Raw genomic sequence first — 25,205 nt, forward strand, 5'->3', positions numbered from 1 at the left:
CGATAGAGCCCATGCCAAGCTGTCGTCGGAGAGGATCCTCTCGCTCCATTTCATGGTGCGTCGATCCTGCCAGCGAGTAGCACATGCTAGGAGCAGTGACAACGAGTTTCCTTTCCTGTTGACGTGTTTGCGTTTTTAGGTAGTACACTTGAGACGCACAAATCTCAAGACACAAGTGGCAATTAGTAAGACCTCAGATATTTTTAACCCCGCAGGAATTGTTAAGTGCTTTTTAAGAGAAAATGGAATTGCTAACTTTTAACTGAACTATTTAGCCGAAATATCCAGTGTAGAATTTAACTAAATTGATTTTCATGAAAATAAATTAAAAAAAGTTTTTTTATAGATGATTTGCAGGGCTTGAGTCCAGTCTTAATGTAATACCTCTTGTATAGGGAGCAACAATCATGTGCGGCGATTTGGTTCAGAGACTCCTGTAAGACTAGTATTTTCAAAAATATGAAATAAAAAAGAACATTTAGGTAAAAAAATTAAAAATGGCGATGCGTGTAGACGCTTGCAAAATATGTATAGAAGTAAATAGAGAATGTGTTAATTGTACGTCGTACAAAAAGATAAATTTGTGGTTCCAAAAAAGTGAAAAGTAACAGTTTTGGTTCTGTTCATTTGTGTACGATACAGTTACGGAGACATGCACATACATACATAGTACACAATTATATGCTATTTAATTACTGTTTCCAAAATTACTCGAGGTTTCCAAATATTGTGCTTGATTTTACTTTTATTTTATTTAAAAAACGAGCTTCATGTGGTCGGGGAGGTGATCTGACTCTTCGAGAAGCGAGCACACAAGCGATGGCCGCACCACAGGATTCTCGTGCCAGGAAAACGAAATCCAAAACGTGGTGGAGCAGTGCGAGCTAAAAAAAAAATGTAAAGCGGTAGGCGCCTTATCCTCCTGCGAACGTGGGTACAGACACTGGTGGGCTCTGGCTGCAGGGCAGCATTAGCAAGCAATGGCTTCCGTCGCCTTCTTCTCGCTGCTGCTTCTCTCCGCCGCCACGGCTCCTCCCGCTCTCGGCTTCACGCGGGGCGACTTCCCTCCGGACTTCGTCTTCGGAGCCGCCACCTCCGCGTACCAGGCAACAAACCAACAACCATGACCCAGCAAAAATCTGAATTTCTTTCATTCGGCTTGTGTTTTTCCGCCCAATTTACTTAGCCTTTTGGGGGTTTGTTTGGCTGCAGTACGAGGGCGCCGTGGCTGAGGACGGCAGGAGCCCAAGCATCTGGGACACCTTCACTCACGCAGGTAATGAACCAAATAACCATTCAGGTACTCAGGCTCGTGCTGATTTGGGACTAAGATAAAAACTGGATGCCGATGTTTGATCAGGTAGTTATCCTGTCAGGTTCGTGCTGATATTTCTTGTTCTGACGACAGGGAAAATGGCGGATAAAAGCGTAGGTGATGTCGCTGCCGACGGGTACCACAAGTACATGGTAGGTACAAGCTTCTAAATCTGCCCATTTTTGGGGGTCCGCATGGCTGATTGTAGTGATTTTAAGCAAGGATGCAGCCGTCTGCTAGTGATACCAAACTGAACATAATAAGCTCTGTCTAGTTCCTTATTCTCTCTTCTCTGCCAAAAACAGAATAAAATTTATTCTTATTACCTATCTATCAATTTTATTTTATTCTGCTGTGTTGAAGTGTTGTGATTTCCACACTGAATATCTGAACATTCTGTTTTAACTTTTAACCAGACATGGTCTGATGTTTCAGGATGATGTGAAGCTCATGGTTGACATGAACCTAGAGGCATATAGATTCTCTATCTCCTGGTCAAGGCTAATCCCAGGTAAAAGTACTTCTCATTATATCTCCATTGCACTATACTAGAAAAGCACAAAACTTAAACTGATTGTTGGTTTCTAACGAGATTTGCAGATGGCAGGGGAGCTGTGAATCCAAAAGGGCTCGAGTATTACAACAATCTAATAGATGCACTAGTGCAACATGGTATGTTTATTTTCTGTTGTATATAAATGGAACTGTACTGGCAAAACAGATTTGTATGTTAGTAGCCTAGTAAATGATCAACACTTCTAAAAAAATGCAGAATCTATTTTCATGTGTCTCCACTATCTAAACTTATGTGTGTCCATCGTGTTTCCTCAGGGATTCAAGTCCATATAATGATTTACCAGCTTGATTACCCTCAAATGCTGGAAGATGAGTATGGAGGATGGTTAAGCCCTAGAATTGTGTAAGATTCCAGAATTTCTCCCTTTTAGAGTTGTAGTGATGACCTACCTCAGGATCTTAAAATGTCGAGAGGGTCCTACTTTCCTAGTATTAATATTTCCTCACAGATGCTACTGCAAAATGCAGGGAGGATTTCACAGCATTCGCAGATGTTTGCTTCAGGGAGTTTGGAGACAGGGTCTCCTACTGGACTACGATAGATGAACCTAATGTGGGTGCGATGGGATCTTATGATATTGGAGTGATTGCACCAGGACATTGCTCTGATCCTTTTGGAGCTATAAAATGTACCGTGGGTGACTCAACTGTTGAACCATATATAGCAGCTCATAACATGCTATTGGCGCATGCATCGGCAACTACGCTTTACAGAGAAAAATATCAAGTGAGTGATTTTGGGCCCAAAATTTAAAATCAGTGCCTCTCTGTGATTATAAGCTAGTAAGATTTATGTTTCTATCTAATATAAATTCTGATATATCAGTAACTGTATATTCTTCAAAAAGAAAAATATTTTAAAGAGAAAGTATTGTCTGACCATATATTTTTCTCAAGTGAAAGTACTGTCTAACCATATACTGATATTTGGGGGTCAATCACTATCAATTGTAGTTTGTTGGCATATTAAATATTTGGATTTCTCAACATAAGGTCTGATTAGCTGCACAAATACATCACTTTTAATTTCCCATGATGTATATTCATATGAAAAGATTTATTTGTCCATAAAAGAAGTTTTGCATGTAGGCCATGCAAAAGGGGGTTGTCGGCCTAAGTATTTACTCCCTTTGGCCTTATCCTATGACAAACTCTACGGCGGATTTAGAAGCAACAAAAAGATGTTTGGACTTCTTTTTGGGCTGGTATGTTATCTTTACTCTACCTTTGCTCCAGGAATGCAGAACTGACCAGCGTGTGCTGTCTTTTAGGATACTAGAGCCCTTGATGTCTGGAGATTATCCGGAAAGAATGAAGAAAATTGTTGGTTCGCGTCTTCCATCCTTCACAAGAATCCAGTCCGAAGCTATAATTGGTAGTGCAGATTTCATCGGGATAAATCACTACTATTCTGTCTATGTGAATGATCGCCCTTTAAAGAAAGGCGCTCGGGACTATTCCGCAGACTTGTCAATTAGCTACAAAGGTAAGCATCCTTGCTTTAGTGTTCATATTTTTCTGTAGCAGCACTGCAGCTGCAGGGGGCAGTGTGTTCCATTTATCTACTGACAACATAATGATGCAAACAGAAGGTTCACATTGTCAATATATAAACTGACGAAATTCGTTACGCTTCTGAAGCAGATTTACAATCTGAGATCTTTTTAATCCAAATGGCACACCTAACAAAATATATGTTTCATTGGTGCAGCTTCTAAAACAGACCCGCCAGCCGGTAAGGTAAAGTTCTTCAATGATGTGTTTGTCAGATACTACAGGGTTCAGCTGTTCTTTTACATGAAACATTAAATTTGGAATTCTAATCTAACACGAGATACCAGAAATTAATGAAATACACTTGAAGGTCATGCAGTTGAGCAATACTGGGATTGTGCCTGTCTTGCAAGTTGTGACATGAAGAACAACTTCTTGTGAATGCAGGCTCCCCCAACGTCTTTTCCAAGTGACCCTGAAGGATTGCAACGTGTGCTACTGTACTTGAAAGAAGCCTATGGGGACATTCCCATTTATATCCAAGAGAATGGCAAGTCGGTCTAATTCCTGATTACAATGATCTCCAAAGAGGAACATACTAGTTCAATCATTCTATCTAAAATATGTCAATGTTTACGGACATCATCGTTGGTTTGCAGTTCATACATATTTGATGATATCTTTTGCCCGCTCTGCTTTCTCTCTTCAGGTCAATCCTCTAGTAATGACACTCTCGTCGACACCGAGAGGACCGGGTACTTGAAGAGCTATATAGGGAGCACATTGGCTGCATTAAGGTCAGTCATTCAAGAAGAAAAATTGCACATGTTTTTCTGCTTCACTACAATTTCATGCAGTTGGGGCGCCCTGTAACCAGAACTTCGGAGTTCAGAGTTCAGTTACCATGGTGATGTTTTGCTCTGCAGGAATGGAGTCAACGTGAAAGGCTACTTCATCTGGGCCTTCCTGGACGTCTTCGAGTACCTGTCAGGTTTTCAGGCACGGTACGGCCTGTACCGTGTCGATTTTGACGACGAGGCCCTGCCACGGCAACCCAGGCTCTCTGGTCGCTGGTACTCTGCCTTCCTGAAGAAGAATAACGATGATATCGATGTTCAGACTGAGCTCAACAGTACAGGATGGCATGCTGAACAATGAGTCGCATCATCGGACACGTAAATACATAGGCATACCACATACGCATAGATAAGGACAATGGTGTTCTCTTTCCTTCACAGGGAGAGCCAGCAGTCGATGCATCATCTCTAGTGTCTTTCGACGCCAAGTAAAACCATAAGGACGGACCCATCTCTACCGTTTCCTTATTGAAAAATTTCAGGGGATGTTTGATTGGTATATCAACATTGCCACAGCAGCTGCTATGGTTTTTTCAACTTGTTTTGACATACTCATCGAACCATGCAATGCAAGTGACGTGTGAAATCGACAGCATGAAGGAAATCTTGTCACAAGTGCGGCTACAAAGTAAGGGCATCGTTGGCCCCTAGGTAACCGTCCTCGGACAGTGATGCGGAGTTGCCCATTCAACCATGCCCGCATACATTTTAAATCAGATTTTAACAAACAAAAAAACAGTTGAATCACATGCAAACCAAATAATTTTCTTCTAAACCGGAGCACATTCATAACATTTTTGACATATTTCATTAGACGAAAGCAACCGGATCTAAACCTAGTCTAAATTTTTAGAGGAAAGGCGCGAGCCCGACTTTAAATTAATAAAGCCAACAATAACCAACAAGGATTAACAACACAATAGAAAAGAGGTAGCAATAAAATCTAACGGCCACAACAGGAAAGTGGTAGCAATAAAATCTAATGACCACAACCGGCAAGGACCACGACACGTGGGCTCGACGCAGAAACACAAAAGGAGGGCAGGGGCGACTCTGAGACCCAGCTAAGGGGGCGATGCTTGATCCACGAACAATTTTTGAACTCGAATTACAAATTTATGAAGAATTTTTTAATCGACGAACTTTTTTCAATTGACGAAATTTTTTGAGTCGATAAACATTTTTTGAATTGCTAAAAGAAAATTTTGAACAGGCCATTTTTCTTGAATCGATAAAAAAAATTTGTAAATGCATGAACATTTTCCGAATTAATCAACATTTTTTGAATCAATGAACTTCTTTTGTAATTCATGATATTTTTTGTTTTTTTGAACATTTTCAAAAAATCATGAACATTTTTTAAAATTCACAAACGTTTGGTTCAAATTCACAAATATTATTTGAATATGTAAATATTTTTTCAAAATTATGAACATTGTTTTTAATCCACAAACATTTTATGAACCGACCATTTTTTTAACCGATAATTAATTTTGGAATCGGTGAATTTCTTTTGTAAATGCTTGAACATTTTCCGAATTCATGAACATTTTTTGAATCAATGAACTTCTTTTGTAATTCATGATCATTTTTTTTATTTTTTCAATATATTCAAAAAATCATGAACTTTTTTTAAATCCACAAACATTTGGTTCAAATTCACAAACATTTTTTTAATATGCAATTAGTTTTTCAAAATCATGAACATTGTTTTTAATCCACGAACATTTTATGATTTCTGGAATATTTTTTTCATAAATTCACAAAAAAAATTGAAACTTGGATATTTTTTGGAAATCCTGAATTGTTTTAAATAAGAAAATATAAGAACAGAAAAGAAAAAAGAAATAGCAAATAACCAAGAAAACGGGAATAAAGAACAAACGGTGAACCTAATACGGGGCAGTTCATGATTTATAAAAGAGAAATGGGAGCTAGGTGGGATTGAAGCTGGGTCTCTCTGGTGGAAGAGAGAAGCTCTAGCACCGAGCTACCTGCCAACTTCTGATATTTAATAGGACTGCGGCTAAATGAATCAACTCAAAGCGCCTTCATAGGGAAAAAAACGGTTTGTTTTTTTTCTTACTTATGGATGGCATGGTGGATAATTTGTGCCAAATTTAGGGGCACTTTTGGTCGTACCGCCAAAAGCAATAGCCTCTTTATTTATTTATTTTGATCATAACAACTTTATTCATCAAATAATAGCAAGGTCGTTTACATAGTGATGAAGAATAAAGTCAGGGACATTGAATTCCCAAGATTCAGACTTATTAATTCTAAAACAGTGTTTTGCCAAGCAATCTGCTACCATATTTGCTTCTCTGCTGCAGTGGACAAAATCAATACTAGCAAACTCCATGACCATGATAGAACACTCTGCAATGATTGGAACATCAGTTCCCATATAGGCATTTGGATCAGAGATGTTCTCCAACGCCAACATACTGTCAGACTCGATGATAAGTTTAGTGCAACCCAATTTTTCTGCTAGGATCAAACCACTTCGGATAGCCATAACTTCTGCTGAATCTGCACTAGAAACATGGGGAGATAAAGATTTAAGATTCATATGAGGTATCCAGATGCAGATGAGAAAATTTGAGCCTCGATCAGTAAGGCACGTCCGGACGCGTCCGCGGGCGTTGGATGGCCTGGATTTGCCTACTCCGAATGTAGATGCTTTTCCATGTCAACCGTTTCGCAGGCTAGCCTGAGTAGGCATACTGTTTCCACTATTTTTTCACTTTTCCAGGCCCAGGCCAGGCTCCTTTTTTACCCGGGCGTGGACTCCAACCAAACTAGTTCGAAATCCAGGGCCGAAAACAACGTAACGTGACATGAGCCGGTCGGCCGGCCACCGCCTGCGCGAGTAATGCGTCGTGCGCATCGTCGAAAACAAGAAATCGCCGAGGAAGCATCTGCGGTTCTGCACTCCCGCCAGCTGCTGCCTAGTCGTCATAGTTGGCAGCAGAGCTTCCAAAGAAGATTTAAGTAGCAAGGGCCAAGGCCAACCTGCCAAATCGTTCACTACTCACTAGCTAGAGATGGCAGCAGCAGCAGCAGCAAGCAGGGAGGAGCGGTGGAGCCTCGCCGGCAAGACGGCCCTCGTCACCGGCGGAACCAAAGGAATCGGGTACGCCCCCTGCATGCATGTTTCTTTCATGCCGCTAGTTTTGTGACTGATCATGCGCGCACGCACACTCACTTGCGTAACATGCATGGCGCAGGCGCGCGATCGTGGAGGAGCTCGCGGGGTTCGGCGTCCGTGTGCACACATGCGCCCGGAGCGACGCCGACGTGCAGGAGCGGCTGCGCGGGTGGGCCGCCGACGCCGACGCGGGGCGCCTGAGCGGGCGCGTCACGGCCTCCGCCTGCGACGTGTCCGTGCGCGGCGACCGGGAGGCGCTCATGGCCACGGCCCGCGCCGAGCTGGGGGGCAAGCTGGACATCCTCGTGAACAACGCCGGGCAGACCTTCTTCATGCCGGCCACGCAGAGCACGGCGGAGGACTACGCCCGGCTCATGGCCACCAACCTCGAGTCGTGCTTCCACCTCGCGCAGCTCGCGCACCCGCTGCTCGTCGCCGCCGGGGGCGGCAGCGTGGTGAACATCTCCTCCGTGGCCGCGGCCATCGCGTACCCGGTGCTGTCGGTGTACTCGGCGACCAAGGCGGCCATGAACCAGCTCAGCCGCAACCTCGCCGTGGAGTGGGCGAGCGACGGCATCCGCGTGAACTGCGTCGCGCCGGGGGGCATCCGGAGCGACATCCTCCAGAGCAGCGGCATCGAGGTTGACATGGAGGCGTTACTGGTGATGGGGAAGAAGGAGAACGAGCGCGTCGCGCTGGGCCGCATGGGCGAGCCGGAGGAGGTCGCGTCGCTCGTCACGTTCCTGTGCATGCCGGCCGCGTCCTACGTCACCGGGCAGGTCATCTACGTCGACGGCGGTCGCACCATAGCGGCCTAGGCTTCGCTTGCTGCTTGGTCGCTAGCTACGCTAGCTGCCACGGCTCCATTAAACTGTTCTTTATCCATACACCCTGCTAGTAAATAAGCATCTTCGTTTCGAGTTCAGAGAAGACGACGAAAAGGCATCTTTGTTCCATCTTGAGACATTTTGTTCCATCATGCGGACCGAACTATGCGTGCACTTTCATTGTTACAAAAGACTAGCACATATGCCTATTATGCATTGTAATGGTCGGGAGAGATAATTGATGTTTCCATAAAATACGGTCTTGCATGCGGCAGGCGACAGAGCGAGGAGCTGCGGTCTTCTGACGGGCATGTTTGGTCTGCAAAATCTTGATAGTGGTGGGGTTGCTCGGCGTGGCAGCGATCACTCAACTGGTGCTTTTTTTCTCCGGGTCCGCTTCGTCTCGGGGCTGTGGCCAGCTCCTCATCCGGTGGTTGCGCGACAATCTTGCTTCGACCACTCGATGGCATAACCGAATGGACTACTAATCGTTGCGCATAACCAAACATGAATGTTTCTTTTTTATCAGGGTCAATTCTCTTTATTTTAGCGCTCACCTGCCCACAGTTTTTTAAAAACCAAACCCGCATCTTCTCTTTGATTGGCATGGGCAAGCTACCACTGGGAATAATTATGAAGTCCCTAGTTATGCACATAATCCTCGAGACAACTTATTTATTCTAGACAACCTCCTTATTTCTAGACAACCTGGTGACGTATAAAAACTTGTGGCATTTTAATATAATGTCCCAAGGTAAGGCTATTGGTATCATAATTGCAATCTAGTTGAGTTGGTTTTGTTCATCGTCACAATAGGGAAAGTCCATAGTTCAATTCCCTCACAGTCTAACTTTTTTGCTGCTAGTCGGTATGACAATAAAAGAAATGTGTGGGAGGTCCATTAGCCCACCCGGGGGCATAAACGAAAAAAAACGAAACTACATGCGGACCGGACAGAACAAAATCAATACGTATATTTAATAGGTAGACCAGTCATTTTTATGTATCACGAACAAGACCGACTAAGCTCAGTTGGAATCCGCCCGAGGAACGAGGAACTGGACGGGACATCGCAAATTCGATTCCTTACGGCCGCAAACCATTTTTGCTTCCCTCGGTGGGGATTGATGGTCTGGATGCGGAGCGGGAATAGGAGCGGAGTGGGACTAAGGCTCAATACAGCCTGGGCGACAGAGCAATTTTTTTGTTTTTTTTTTCTGGTGCCAACGGCGTGGGAGCTTAGTATATGACGCTAGCGGCGTCAAATAGCACTTGGAACACACAAAAGTTCGGGTTTGGGCTAGCACACTAGCAGGCACCTAACCGACTTGTATTTGTAAGACGTGAGTAAAACTCCAAGAAGAACAACAGGTTGAAGGATCGAACTCATGACCTCAAAGATCGAACCTGGTGCTGCTAGCCACTCGAATAAACACGCCCTCCTAAAACCAAAGGCCAGCTCGAATGTTTAAGAACATACTCAGATTTGAAACTTTTTTGTTTTCCTTTTTTGATTTTTTTTGAAATTTTCAAAAAATAATAATTGTTATGAGTTACCAAATATTCTTGGAAACATGCACAATTCTTTAAATCCCAAACAGTTTTTAATAATGCAAATAGATTTTTGAAAATTCCGTACATTTTCAGAAAAACACGAACCTATTTTGAAATTCAGAAACATTTTTGGAAAATATGAACCTTTTATTAAAAACAGAACATATTTTGAATTTTTTATTTTTTTTAAAACGACATGTTTTCAATATAACAATTTTTAGAAAATGTGTTTTTGTAACTGCAAAATTTATTTTTGATTTGGTAAACATTTCTTTAAAGCAAGAATATTATTCAAAATTTTACATTTTTAAAATGCATTTTTTGGAAAGCTCAACAAATTTTGTAAAACTCAAATATTTTTAAAAATTGGAAACATTTGTTGAATTTTGAAGAAATTGCGAAAAAATAACAAAATTTAAAGTTCCGGTCATTTTTCAAAACATAAACAATATTTGGAATTCTGAATTTTTTTCAAAAAATGAAGAAAAATTGAAATTATGAACTTCTTTTGGAAATTTGAATTTATGGAAAATAGAAAAAGAATAATAAATTTGGAATAGAAAAAGAAACAGGAAAGAAAAAGAGAAACGAAAAGAAAAAGAAAATAGAAACAGAACACATAAAACAACAAAAATGGGTCGGTCCAGTCCTCGGGTTGCTTTATGCATGCCACAAGTTGGGTTTTCCCTGTTGCGTGGGAAGGAAATAATGTGGGCTGGCTTTGCTGGGCCACAACGCGCAAGGCCTACACACAAAAATTAAGTACCACCGAAGATAGAAAAAAGCCTTTCGACGGTGAACCGATCAAAAAATCAGATGGGCGCACCTTACTTTATTATTAGTAGGTATAGATTGACTCGAACCGAGGTTAAATATTTGCAGTACTAGAAGATATGTAAACATTGTTATTCCTGAGATAGTTTCACGTTTTCGGTCTTGTGATTATGTTTCACTCTGAAATTTTCATCCTCCCCAAGAAGAGACTCGTAGGTGATTAGGTTTCCTCCTCCTTGTATCAGCGTCATCGACAGTCCCCCCCCCCCCCCCCCCACCTCTGATGACCTTTAGGCTACAGAGGTGCGGAGGACCTCGGCCCTCCACCGACGGGAGGGACCCCACTCTTGTTCTTATTAGGTTTGCCGTCTTCTTTGAGGCTATGTGGTGGCAATGATGTCTCTAAGTAGGAATAATGTCTCTCATGTTTGATCTCCGTCCCGATGGTGTGTCCAGAATTGTCAAATGACATGTGGAGGCGTTTCTCTATCATATCTCGCGTGATTCGATTGGTGTCGGTCTTCTGTGGATATGTTTGGATCTAGTATTTGTTTGCGTGTTAAAAATGTGTATCCTTTCAATCTACGACTCTCTTCATTGGTGATGATTCCTACTCTGGTGTACTGGCCTATGGGGTCTTAGCACGACGACTTCTGGACTATCTATTACAACAAGGTTTGTTCAACTCTGCTGAGGGAGAGGCGATGTTGGTGGCGCGCATTGGGCTTGCTCCAGTGATTTTAGTCGTAGTCGGTGGTCCATGGACCTAGTTATCATTTTTACCCTGATTTTCTTTGTATTATCATGATTGATTATGAATAGATAAGAAATTGCTTCCCCAAAGAAATATCATACCACTTGGTTCTAAAAAAGCACTCTATACTTTTTGACAAAAGTATATTTTTATCCCTCGACCTTATTACTCCCTCTGTTCCTAAACATAAGTCTTTTTTAGAGATTCTAATACAAACTACATACGAAACAAAATGACTGAATCTATGATCTAAAATATGTCTATATGCATCTGTATGCATGTAATCTCTAAAAAGACTTATATTTAGGAACAAAGGCAGTAGTAGTTAGAAATGATTCGTGAAGAGAAAAACTTATTTTCTCAATTATGAAACCAGATATCTTTTGCCTCTCGGGTTGCTTTGGATGGTTTTTGCGCCGATGTGGCTTGATTTTGATTGTTGACTTCGCCACATCATCGTCCACCTCACCACACACACTCCTCTCTCTCTCTCTCTCTCTCTCTCACTTGATATCATCGACCCCGACCTTGACATCCTTCTATAGGAAGGGAGAAGGAGGATGACTGAGTCAATGCACCCATTTATGTCAATGTCGATGAGTGTCCTCGCCATGCCTGACATCGTCACGGATGCCTCTGTGCCGGAGGGTGCCGATGAGACAAGTATCACCACTACCTTGGGGGGGGGGGGTATTTACATCCCTCCCCCTTTTGGAGTTTAGGGATTTTTCTAAACAATCAGTAAATTGAGACACAAAAATACACGTTTTTAGGAGACAACCACTCCTAAGTCTAGTGGTTGATGCATTGCAGTCTATGGGCCAAAATGCGGTGGTCCCATTTAACTAATTTGGTGCGCTTGTCCAGCGCCGAAGGTGAGAAAAATTAGCACCAACATCTGTGATCAGGCACGCAAATCCGTTGTTCCTCACACATACCCTCCTGCGCGTCTGTCCATAGTATGGGCTGGCCCATTCTGGTTTTCTTCCACCCGGTTTTCCCTGAACCGGTTTTTTCTTTGTTTTCCTTCTGATTTTTCTTTCTTTTATAATTCTTGCTTTTTTCCTTCTAATTTTCTGAAACCAAAAACATTTTTCAAATCCTTTTGGAAATCATGAAATTTTGTGAACATTTGTTTTAAGTGTGAACATTTTTTAAAATTGTGAAACTTTTTTAAATCAATGAACATTTTCTGAATCAGAGAACATATTTTTGAATCCATTAAAATTTAATGAACCGGTGAATGTTTTTAAAATCAATAACTATTTTTTCAATCTTGGTATATTTTTAAAATTAATGAACATTTTTTGAAATGCTTGAATAATTTGAATCAGCAAAAAAATTGAATCAAAGAACTTTTTTGGTAATTCACGTTCATATTTGATTTTTGTGAACATGTTCAAAAACATCCATGAACATTTTGTGAATTTACCAAATTGTTTTCAAATTCAAAAACATTTTTTCAATACATGAACATTTTTCCAAAATCAAGAACATTTTTTAAGCCACAAATTTTATATGATTTCTGGAACATTTTTCCAAAATTCACTTTAAAAAAATTGGATTATTTAAGAATAAACTTAAGACGCAAAAAAAAACAAGGGGGCTTCCTGCCTCGCACTTGAGCTGGCTCAGTCGGGCGTGCTGGAGGGGAGAGGGTGCACGCTAGTTCGTTCGCCAGCGCATCACGTGCTAAATATGAGCACTCCCTCAATCCTATTCCGTATGTAGTGCGTTGGTAGTCCATAAAACGCATACGCTGAGACGTTATATGACCCGGCCAAGTGCATGCTTTTTCTTTTATTTTTTTCTCAGCTGGTTTGATTGGTTTTCTGTCCATTTTGTTATATTATTCTTTTTCATTTTTCTATATTCATTTTATTTATTTATTTACCTTTTTTATCTTTTTACCAGTTTACAATTTTTATTCGTTAGCACTTTCTATAAAGGACTACATATTTTTTAAATATGATTTTTTTTAATTCAAAACACAAGAACACATTTAGTTTGCTATTTGTTTTTCCAAATTATGAATATTTTTTAAATTAGGGAAAATTTGTTTTCCAAATTTGTGAACATTGTTTTTTATAACTCATTGACATTGTACAATTCTAAAACATTTTTAAAATTTATTCAACATGTTTTATATTTTAGAAAAAATTATTTAAATTGGGCACATTTTTGAAAATTTCCACACTAGCCGGTTTTTCTAGTTTAAAGCTATAAACAGGTCGGCCCAGTCACTTGTCTATACCCCTATATAGTGTGCGAATAACTCTAAAAGTTGGTCGTTGGATGAAGTCAATCTGACGGTACAGAGATGGCAAATCCGAGTACTACTGGCCGTTGGATATCATCTACACTCCACCAGATTCTGCCACATCTACACTCTTATAAAAAATAGAGTTGGTGATGATGGTGTGTCTGCCATCCTGCAAGATAGGCTGTTCGATTTATATCTGACGGATAGGAAGGAAACTATGGCGATTTTGCAAAAAGGTACCCACACACCTCTCCACATTTGCAAATAAGGCTTTCCCTCGTTCATCCTTTTCTCTCACAAGATAAACTAGCCCTACAAATGCATCTTGATGTTACGTGCAACGCACGGGCATCTTGCTAGTGTATAATCTAAAAGACTCCATGGTTGAACTTAAGCATAATGCACAAACCTCAAAACACAAGCACTACTCCTTTGTTCTAAAATCTTTCATATCTTAATTGCCCAAACTTTTTTTTCTAAATGCATTGTCACTATTTGTTTTTACTTTATGCTTTACAATGCACAATTTCATGAATCTTAAAATAGTTTTTTTATTAAACTAATTGATTTTTAAAGAGATGAACTATAAGAATTAAACGAATATCTACGTCATGCATATATGACTCAAAGTTTACATGCTATAGTGTGGTATTTACGAAAGTGCATAGGAGCACCTGCGGGCTACCTCCCTTGATATCTCACCATTCAATATGCATAGCGATTTGCACCGCTGTATTAGCATGCTTGTATTCTTTGTTATAATTCATTCTATGTTTTTCTGTATAAGTAGTATAAGAAGTTATTGTCTGCGCAGACTGTCCCTCTCCTGGCCCACTCATGCCCATGCTCTCGTGCCAACCCCCAACAACCAACAACGACTCATTAACTTGTGAAACACATGCATGTAGATTTTGTTGATCTCAGAGTTTTGAATCATGCAACACATCTAATATTCAGTTAGTCCCAAGTTTTTCAAATGCAATATTATTTGAACTCAAAAAATATCTTTCACAAGTTTCTGTTTTTGTACCAGTTTTAAAATTGTCATATCGTTTCAAATTCGAAAATAATTTATGTTTAATGTTTTTGAATAATTTCCAAGGTTTAGGAAATGTGAAATCAAATATATTTCCATTAAGTTATGTCTCTTCTATAAACTGAGAATCTTTTCATGGGATAATTAAATTAAATATTGGATTTCATGATTGTTAAAATTTCAAAAAAAAAAAAGAATGATAGTTCCAGTATTGTAATTCTTGGAAAATTCATGGTACAAATTCCATGAAATTACGTCTTTCATTTTTTATTTCTAGTGAAACGTGAGAACTCAATGATAATAATTCTAGAAAAATTACTTATACTAATCTCAGGACCTTTTTGCCATAAAAAAGTTATGTTTTACTGACGTTGCCTGCTGATTTATTAGTGCAGCTGTATGTAATTGTTTATCTTCATGGTCCAGCAAAGATGAATTAACCCTAATTACATTGCATACTGCCGTTTGGTTTCATTTATTAAACCGTGGCATAACTGTGAGCTCCAACACATTTATTACGTAGCAACTATCTGGCATCCTTTCTCTGCCAACACGCATGAGTTAACCATGTGTGGACACAAAGTCAATGCACATTTACTTCTGGCACACCATTAACAATTCAAAAAGCAACTCGCCTTAACTTCTCTACAATGTCATGTGAGTATTAAAATTGTATTGGTTTAGTAGGGAAACTAAAAAAGGATTTCAATCCGCATCCCAATGGACATCAATTGTGGTTACAGGGAGGTGCGCCTTCATGTGCTCTTCGTCCGCCTCCGTGGTATTTATTCATAATTTGGTTACCAAATCTCATACATGCAATACACGTGTACCTTACTAGTAGTAGTAACACGCTATGCTGAATCCTATATATCTAAATAATTGATCCCTACTAACTATAATTCTTGCCCTAAAAAAACTAACTATAATTCTCTCAACATGCAAGCCATCCACCTCATCAAGTGTGACACATCAACATCAACTAACAATATTTTCAGCCCATGCAAACATTATCCTATTAACACAATTCTCTCAACGTGCAAGCATCGCACATCAGCATACACTAAATTATTTTTTAGCCCATGCAAACCAGTTTACCATATGTACATTATTTTCTAAAGCTTACGAAATGGCCGATTTAATTGTTGTAACTACTATTGGATAGTGTACGTGCATCTCTTTATTCACACAGAATGCATGTACGGAACATTAGTACTACTCCCTCCGTTCCTAAATATTTGTCTTTCTAGAGATTTCAACAAATGACTACATACGAAGCAAAATGAGTGATCCTACACTCTAAAATATGTCTACATACATCCGTATGTTGTAACCATTTGAAATGGCTAGAAAGACAAATATTTGGGAACGGAGGGAGTACGTTAGAGTAGTAAATTCTGATTTAGATAATTTTCTTTATACATAAGTCATCTGTAATTAATCTTCATAATCCCGCAGTAACGGGCGGAGAAATTAACTAGTTGAATAAAAACCGGCCTGCCCTAACAAAGAATAAAAACTGGTCAATGTGTCTACCCACTACGCACGTGCCGGTTTTCCTAGTGTTTATTTTTAAACTATTTTCCTAGTGTGTTTTTGTTGTATTTCAGCGCGAAGTCACGATCAGGCATGCCCGGTGATCATTGCGCGCGGACGCGAGTCCGAGTTCGAATCCCATGAGAACCCTGTTTCCGAACTGCCGGCTTCATATGCTGCTGCCAACCTCGACGTCGAGCCAAAACCTCCCAAACCTGATTGCTCCAACAATGGCGGTGGGATCGCAGCGCGAGTCACCTTCCATGGTCCAAGTTCACTCGAGGATGACGCGGTTGAAGATGCACGCCACGGCCACGGCGAGGCCGTCGCGCGTAGCAAACGGCGAGCCGCGCCCGTGCCTCGTCGTCCGCATCCGGTGCTCCGTGCGCCTGTCCACCGCGACACACCTCGTGGGCGGGACCACCCTCCGGCAAGGCCACCGCAAGGACGCCAAAGCAAGGCACCAGGTGAAGGCGGTTGCGCGCCGGTTCACCGTCCACGACCCCGCCGTCCTCCGGAGCGAGCCCGCCTGCCGCGCCGCCGTCCGCCGGATGCTGACGGACCTGCCGCAGCTCGCGGGGTACTACGGCCACCGCGCCGCCGACGTCCAGCTCTGGGACCGGTTCGTACCCTCCGGGCTTGTCGCCCGTATCGTCGCCCGCGTGGCGCGTGAGGATGGTCTTGTCGCGGCCGGCCGCGCCGCTCGCCGGAGCCGGAGCTACGTGTGCGACGTCTGGATGCGCGTGCACGTGACCAGCGTGTACAGCGAACCGAAGGCGCTGCTGCTGTCGTGCGAGGACGCGGCCGCCGGGGCACGGGCTGGTTCTGCTACTCTCGGCGGTGGGGGCGGCGCGGCTCAGTGCGCGATCTGCATGGAGGAGATGGCGGCCGGCTGTGCCAGCGTCGTGGCTTTGCCCGGCTGCTCGCACGCGTTCCACAGGGGATGCATCCTCAAATGGTTCCACAGGGCGCCGACGTGCCCGTCCTGCCGGCGCGACATGATGCACCATGTTCCCGACATGTGCCGTCTATGGTACATGTTGAAGTAAGTGTATATCTTCGGATCAACTTGCAGTGAATCCACAAGATGGTCGGGATATAGGAATAGACTTTAATCAGTGTTGCTAAATCTCAGTCGGCTAAGACTTGACTATGTCTTAGTCAATGCGATATTTGTGAGATCTTGCATACAGATTCATACAAAATTTTCTTTTTAGATTTTTCGGTTTTACTCTTATATGTTAAGTCACTTGATTGAGACTTATAAGTCTCAATCGATTGAAACCTACCCACATCCAATTTTAATAGACATATGCACGTATGTGTGTGCTGCAGTAAAACAAGCATGGATGAAGAGGTAATATGTTTAGCGACAGAAAACAAACACATTGTAAGGACATCACTAGTAGACCCCTAAAAGTCATACTTTATGCGGGAAGAATTTTTTTCGTTTGGGATTCCCTAGTTAGCAAATCTCTCAAAATTTATTTATTTTATCCTTAAAAGGCCACCAGTAGCCTATTTTTGCTTCAAGAAGAACAACTCTCAACAAATTTAGGCAGTCCGTGCCGCGCCACTCTCCTCCCCTTTCCTCTCCCTCCAGCTCTCTCACCTTCTCTCTCTCTCTCTCTCTCTCTCTCTCTCTCTCTCTCTCTCTCTCTCGTATGTGGGCTACCATGGGAGCTGCCTTGGAGCTCCGGTCTGGTCACCGTCCGTCCCAAAGGCTGCAATCGGATGTTTGCCTTCTTCAGACGCTGCACGAGCCACACGGTCCGAAGCCCCTGCACAACCCCCGTGTTGACTAGAGTCGGCGCCTCATGCGGGAGTTGCTCGCGCGCGCACCCTTGCCTGGGCTGCCCATAGCCCGTTTTGCTATGTGAAATGATAAGATTACTACCATAAGCGAATTTTTTCAGTGCGATTTGTGAGACAAACCTGATTTTTCTACGGTCCTTGTTCTGTACCTTGTTAGAAATGGTTTTGTCGAATTGAGGTTCTGTACGATATAGTGGCAACTGAAATTATGTCCACATGGTAATGGATTCTAGGAAAAATAAAACAAATTTGAGTTCATGCTAGATATATATGTTCCTTTTTCTGTTCATACGGCTTCTGCAATGAATGTAAAATGGTGTGTGTTTGTTAGACTTGTAGGTTTTGATGATGACCAGATTAATTGTTTGCTATTGTACTTCTATGGTAATTCCCCCATGGTGGCAATTTTGCCATGTGATTTAATTTGAAGTATAGTGATGCCATGGCAATTTTTACATCATAGCAAAAACTTTGCATTCTTCCAATTCATTTTTACACATCATGGCAAAAAAATTGCATTCTTCCAATTCATTTTTACATGGTAAGTTTTTGCAAACATTTGTGCTTTACAAACCATGGCAAGTTCTAGTTTTTTGTTTGTAATAGTACACGTAATGTAGGAAAACTTAGTTCATGCACCATGGCAATTTCATTTTTTAATACCATGGGTAATTTTAATTGGACCATGGCAAACTCTATTCCTTGTATCATGGCAATACTACTTCATGGGAAATGGTAATTTTACTAAAGAGTAATTTTCATATTTTTTTTCTATAACATGGCAAACTTATTTTCATGGACCATGGCAAACTTAATTTATGGACCATGGCAAGTTTAATTCAATTACCATGGAAAGTTTCCCCTTTTCGTATCATCGCAAAAATTTAGTTTTTCTATTGCCATGGCAACTTTACCATGTCTCCTTTTCTTGTCATGGCAAATTTCTTTTTCTTCGTATCCTGGCAAAATTTACTTTATTATTACCATGGCAACTTTACCATGTCTCTTTGTTTCAATTACCATGTCTCTTTTTCGTATCATGGCAAAAATTACTTTTTTGTTTCCATGGCAAATTTACCATGTCTCTTTGTTTCAATAACCATGTCTCTTTTTCATATCATGGAAAAAGAGCCGTATCATGACAAAATTTACTTTTTAGTGCCATGGCAACTTTATCACGTCTCTTTGTATCCTGGCAAAATTTACTTTGTTTCCATGGCAAAATTTACCATGTCTCTTTGTTTCAATTACCATGTCTCTTTTTTGTATCATGGCAAAAAAAAATTTGGTATCACGAGAAAATTTACTTTTTAGTGCTATGGTAACTTTACCATGTCTCTTTTTGCCGTATCATGGCAAAATTTACCTTTTTATTGCCATGGCAACTTTAACCATGTCTCCTTTTCGTATCATGACAAAAATTACTAAAATGGTACTTACAAGTGATAGAAAAAAACCCAAATGCCTTGTGCCACATTGCAATATATTCTTTAGATAGGAAAAAAATCCCCCACTTGCCATGTACATGAAACAAATTCTACACTCATGGCAACTTTTAAACCTTAATGTGTTGACATGGAACATGATTATTATTTTCTTACTTACATTGCAAATTTATTCCACAACCCATGGCAATTTTTTTAAATAACATGGAAAATTTAATATGCATCTTTACCATGGAGATTTGATCCTTATAACATTTTACAATTTAAGAACATGGCAAATTTTACTTTTGCTTGCCATGGCAATTTTACCTTCATTCTCATGCAATTTTTTACATGTTTTTTGCCATGCCAAAATTTACCTTCATTGCCATGGCAAATTTACTTTCACATGCATGGCAAATTTACTTTAGCATACATGGAATTTTTAGTTCAATTACTCATGGAAATTATAGTTTTTTTGCCCATGGCAAATTCACTTTACAGACTATGGCAAATTTCCTTTGTTTTTCCACAACAAAGTTTACTTTACATCCATGGAAATTTAGTTTTATTCTTTCTTTTTTTAGCACCATGGAAATTGGTTGTATGTAGCATGCCATGGCAATTTTTCCATCATTTTTTGACTAAAAATTTCCGTCATCGCAAACTTTTGCACTTTTTTGCATTTAATGTCGTATATCTAATCATCATGGCAGGCATCACATATGCATCATGGCAAATTTACCCCACCTTTTGTCACCATGGTAAACTTATTCATTTTTTGCCATTAACGCGTTTTTTTAGGGCCATGGCAAATTTCTCTCTTTTATGCAACATGGCAGTATTACTTTTTTATGAGACAATGGCAAATTTAGTTTATGGTCATTTCTATCAGGTAATCCATGGCGTTTTTTATACGTATATGAATTTCTAGACTTTCTCTGGAATTCTATATATTGTAAGACTTTTCTCTGTTTTTGCAAGGTTTTTCTATTTTCTTCATTCTTTCTTATTGGTTTTTGGGCTTTTTTAGTGCAACAGTAGGCGAACTGGGTTGTGCTTGAGTTTTTTTGGGTTTGGCCTACATGGGCCCATGCTAGCTAGATGGGCAGGAGACATCATTTGGTCCGGGCTTCCTCCCACACCGAATGTTTTCATGTGATTCCTTCAATCGCTCCGAGCGAACTATTTGTTCGGTCTGGGAGGTCCCAGTCCCAACACTGAATGTTAGGTACTTATCGGCGTCCTTTTATTTGGTTGAGGTTTTTGTGATTTGATTGAGTTAATGTGCTTGTAGGATTGTATATGTAGGGAGGGTGAGAATAAATCTAATGGGAGGGAATGCAGTAACCTGCGGTAGGGTACCTAAGCCCGAAAGCGAAGTGAATGTACCAACTACCTTTTATTAATACTTAAAATGATAGAGATATGTAATGGGGGTTTTCCTCACTTATTTTTTTAGATAAAAAACATAAGCTTGCGGTGGGAAGAAATTTGCAATCTTTGTGAGACAAAATTTATCTAGATACTTGTGTACAATTGCGCAACCTATATTTGCACATTTTCAAATTTAAATTTTACTACAGCTATAATTTTATCTTTGTGCAATTACAAATAGTAAATTCTCAAGCAAGCTAACCATAATAAAATACGAATAACAGAATACGCCACACACATTGTTGATGAACTAACATAAGTCCGAAGGCAGAAGCCACATGCAACCATTACCATTATCGTCTTTGTAATGGTATCCCTCCGAGGTGATCGTCTCCATGCATTGATTTATACATTGGTTTTCCCGATATATGTTGCAGCTGTCGAGGCCCAACTTCGTCAAGCACTCCTTGTGGCTAGCAAGGTTGTCCTGTTGTCGCATATGGTAGTAGATGCGGTTTTCCTCCAACCTACCATGCCGGCCCCTCGCAGCCCTCGGTTACACATGGGTTCAATGAGAGAATAAAGTCACGTACCTTACTGGTAACGCCCGTGTTTAATGACCTTTAAGGCAACATAGTGAATGCCTGACCGACACCGTTGCCATCCAGAGGTGGCTCTAAGCCTTTTGTCCTTCGAGTGGATCTTTGTCTACTGAGTGAATAACGACGGTCGAGTGGAAATGGGATATCCGAGTGGACCTTCTGTCGAGTGAATCACACTTCATGAGGATTCCAGTCAGTATCTCCTGTTTTAACTTTGTGGGCCTTGGCCTCTTGTGCAGTGTCCTTGGGTAGGGCACACAGGTTAGACCTATGACCCTACCCTAGGTACATCTCATCGTCAAGGGGACCTAAGCCCGGAAGCGAAGTGAACGTACCAACTACCCTTTATTCTATACCTATACTATACCTACTAATAAAGCAAGGTGTGTTTTCTGATTTTTCCATCCGTTCACCGTCTTAAGATTTTTCTTTTATTCGAGGTGTACTAAATTTTTGTGCATCAGTCTGTTCGAAAAAATAATGGTTTGTCCAGAATTTCGTATATACACACGCTCTGGCCCAGCGAAGCCAGCCCACTTAATTTATTGCCCACGTGGTGGGGAGAATCATATTTGCTGCACAATGCAGCATATTTGACAGCCAAGATTGGGCCGGCACATTTTTTTCTGTAGTTTTTATTTCTTGTTTATTTTTCCTTTTTTTGCTTTGGAAAATAATTTTACTTTTTCGCTTTTTTCGTAAATTCAAAAATTGTAGAATTTCAATTTTGGTCAAATTTTCAAAAACTTTTTCAAAATTTTGAAACAAATACTTTTTAAATTATTTTTTGGCATTTTATTTTATTTTTATTGTTCCAAAGTTGTTCAAAATTAATAAAATAATAGTATTTTCCAAATTTGTTTGAGATTTTCAAAAAAATAAACAGTTGCATTTAAAAAATGTTCAAGATTCAAAAAATATTCTTATTTTACTGAAATGTTCACAAATTGAAAATAATGTTCGTGTTTCAAAAGCACATCTTCTAAAGTTGTTCCGAATGTTGAAAACATGTTCCTGTTTAAACAAAAACAATCCCAAAGTCAAAAAATATTCGTGATTTTATAAAAGGTTCATGTTTTCAAAAAATGTTCCGGTTTCAAATTATCTCTCCCATTGCAACGCACGGGCATATGTGCTAGTAATACTTAAAATGATAGAGATATGTAATGGGGTTTTCCTCACTTATTTTTTTTAAATAAAAAAATTAAGCTTGCGGTGGGAAGAAATTTGCAATCTTCGTGAGACAAAAATTTATCTAGATACTTGTGTACAATTGCGCAGCCCATATTTGCACATTTCCAAATTTAAATTTAACTATAGCTGTAATTTTATCTTTGTACAATTACAAATAGTAAATTCTCCAGCAAGCTAACCAAAATAAAATAGGAATAATAGAATACTCCACACAGATTGTTGATGAACTAACATAACTCCGAAGGCAGGAGCCACATGCAACCATTACCATTATCGTCTTTGAAATGGTATCCCTCCGAGGTGATCGTCTCCATGCATTGATTCATACCTCGGTTTTCCCGATAGACGCTGCAGCTGCCGAGGCCCAACTTCGTCAAGCACTCCTTGTGCCTAGCAAGGTTCTCCTGTTGTCGCATATGATAGTAGATGCGGTTTTCCTCCAACCTCCCATGCCGGCCCGCCGTCGGCACGTGCACCAACTTATAGGACTGTGGCCCCAAGAACAAGGCATGCTCACCCAATGTGGTTACCTCTGCCCATGTATATCTGCCCGGTGTAGCCTCATTCATGAGCTCAAACACCTTAAAAAAGCAAGATTCATAGCCTTTGAGTGCCGAATTGGCCTCTGACACCACCGCTAGCTTGCCGCACAGCTCAAAAATGTATCTAGGGCAATAGTCCCACCTAGGCACATGTACAAAGGGCATTTGGTGAATTTGATAAACCAAGGTGATCACCGGAGCGCCTTCGTTGAGGTCGATGCGGTACTTGTACAGATCACAGCCACCGACCATGAGCCCGAAAAGTTGGCCGTTGCAGAAGGCGATGTCCACGAGCTCCCTCTCCGCGTATAGGCCACACCCTCGTGTCGTCCAGATGTTTTCCGGACTGCCAACCAGTGGCGGTGCCAGGATGAAAACCTTGTGATGTCAAGCTTTTCCAATGAAATTTTTTGTAGGAAATGAAACAAGAACAGAAAACGCCATACTTTATTGCGGACATATTTATGGTAGCAGTCCTTTGTGATCATGCATATTTTGATCTGTACACATGATGGCATGGTACTAGTGGAATACACCGGTTTCAACATAAGTTACTATTGAGACAATGATAGAAAAATTTGTCGCCTATTCAGTTCTGCAGATCAGACTTGATATATTTTATTATGAAGAATGCAATTCTTATTTATAAATAAAAACAATAGCTTACTCCCTAATATTGCTACAGAAAAAAAGTGATACATAAGGAAGAATATCACAGTGTTGGCAGACAAAACTTACAAATAAAAATGGAAAAGTGGAGGCCTTGCCCTGGTGTTGGATCGGATACAGAGTGCCGACTAGTATAGGAGTATTGATCAACACGATAGATAATACATGTGCGGCTGCGGGTGGGTTGCTCGCGGCTCGCCGGACGGCCAGAGGTCGCGGTTCCTCACGTCTCACGGCCAGATCAGAGATCGCTAGCTCCGGGCGAGGCGACGGACGGGAAGACATTGCAGTGCGGCGGTTGTCCACGGCCATTCAAGAGAATGCAGTAGTTGGAGAAGTTGAAGGAGATCGCGTGATTTCGGGATCAACCGATCCGGTTCGTTCAGGTAAGTGATTTTGGACTTCTATATGGCCCAACCACTTGTTACCCAAATAGATAGTAGATGATAGATGGGTCTGTTTCACGAGGAAAGAAAAAAGGATGATAGATGGGTCAGTGTAGACGTGCAGTCAAATTCCATTTTTTATTCGTTCACCAGCGTGGTATGCGTACCTGGGGTTCAACGACCTACGAAAATCCTGTGTTGTCAACCGACAGCACAGGCATAACGTGGCTTCGCCACTGCTGCCAACCCTGCAAAGCGCTATTTTGCACCTCTTGGTGATGGCGGCGAGGATGCATCCGCTCGAGGTAGGGTCGTCGGAGAAGATGACTTTCACAACCGGCGCCCGGCTGGTGCGAGCATTGTCTGGCTCCTCGAAGGCATCCGGGCACGCACAGACGATACTCCTTTGATTGTCGGAGAGTGCCACCTGGACCATAGAAAAGAGATTGACGATCAGAAGTTGGGAGTCGCGCTCGCGCCTCGACGTGGCGGCGACCCAGCCGCCGTCGTAGGATCCGACGAACTTCTTGCCCCTCAGGATCTTGGGCAGCAGGACGCGCAAGGCCCTGCCGTCCACGGGATTGTACGCTCGTATATTCCGGTCACGCTTGCGGTCGCCGGTCCAGGAGAACAGCAGCGGGAGAGGTGGCCGCGCCGGTTGCCACGACGCGGCGGCTCGCCATGACCTGCAGACGGCCGCGAAGCGCGCGCGGTCGTACGGCGGGGAGCACCTGAGGTAGATGGCGGCGAGGAGGTCGGCCGGGAGATCAGACCACGCCCGCCGCTTGACGGCGCCGCGACGGGCCATAGTTCGATTTTCTCGACGGATTTGGGAGACTGATCGGATTCCCGTGGTGGTAAGTCCGGATACGTGGAATCGGTCGGCGTTATATAAGGTCGCGGAACAACGGGATCTCCTTACCTCTTCTTAGGACTCCGATAGGAACTCTTATTCGGATCGGCCGGCTTCATATAACCTAACCTCCAGTTCCACGTCGAGCCATCACGAGTTCACCACTGGATCCCAAACTTTGGGTAGCTGCAACAATGGCGGTAGCA

General features: G+C 41.5%; 3 protein-coding genes across 3 annotated transcripts; 2 read left to right on the forward strand and 1 right to left on the reverse strand.

Annotated features, from left to right (window-relative positions):
* Positions 1-804: 804 nt before the first annotated feature.
* Positions 805-4,779, forward strand: LOC109767765 (beta-glucosidase 5). Its single transcript, XM_020326488.4, has 13 exons — positions 805-1,106; positions 1,213-1,276; positions 1,409-1,467; positions 1,751-1,826; positions 1,916-1,987; positions 2,147-2,234; positions 2,360-2,618; positions 2,981-3,096; positions 3,163-3,377; positions 3,603-3,631; positions 3,833-3,935; positions 4,095-4,182; positions 4,312-4,779. Exons 1-13 carry the CDS (start codon positions 981-983, stop codon positions 4,541-4,543), a joined length of 1,527 nt encoding a protein of 508 aa, XP_020182077.1. The 5' UTR covers positions 805-980; the 3' UTR covers positions 4,544-4,779.
* Positions 4,780-7,209: 2,430 nt separating this feature from the next.
* LOC109767768 (noroxomaritidine/norcraugsodine reductase-like) lies at positions 7,210-8,475 on the forward strand. The gene is made up of 2 exons (XM_020326491.4): positions 7,210-7,378; positions 7,473-8,475. The coding sequence occupies exons 1-2, from the start codon at positions 7,290-7,292 to the stop codon at positions 8,209-8,211; spliced, it is 828 nt and encodes a 275-aa protein (XP_020182080.1). The 5' UTR covers positions 7,210-7,289; the 3' UTR covers positions 8,212-8,475.
* Positions 8,476-22,776: 14,301 nt separating this feature from the next.
* Positions 22,777-24,954, reverse strand: LOC120976022 (uncharacterized). Its single transcript, XM_040402801.1, has 2 exons — positions 24,314-24,954; positions 22,777-23,437 (listed from the first exon to the last, which is right to left on the reverse strand). Exons 1-2 carry the CDS (start codon positions 24,952-24,954, stop codon positions 22,777-22,779), a joined length of 1,302 nt encoding a protein of 433 aa, XP_040258735.1.
* Between the last annotated feature and the right edge of the window lie 251 nt (positions 24,955-25,205).

This window comes from Aegilops tauschii, chromosome 3 (genome assembly GCF_002575655.3).
Source record: "Aegilops tauschii subsp. strangulata cultivar AL8/78 chromosome 3, Aet v6.0, whole genome shotgun sequence".
Lineage (NCBI taxonomy): Eukaryota > Viridiplantae > Streptophyta > Magnoliopsida > Poales > Poaceae > Aegilops > Aegilops tauschii.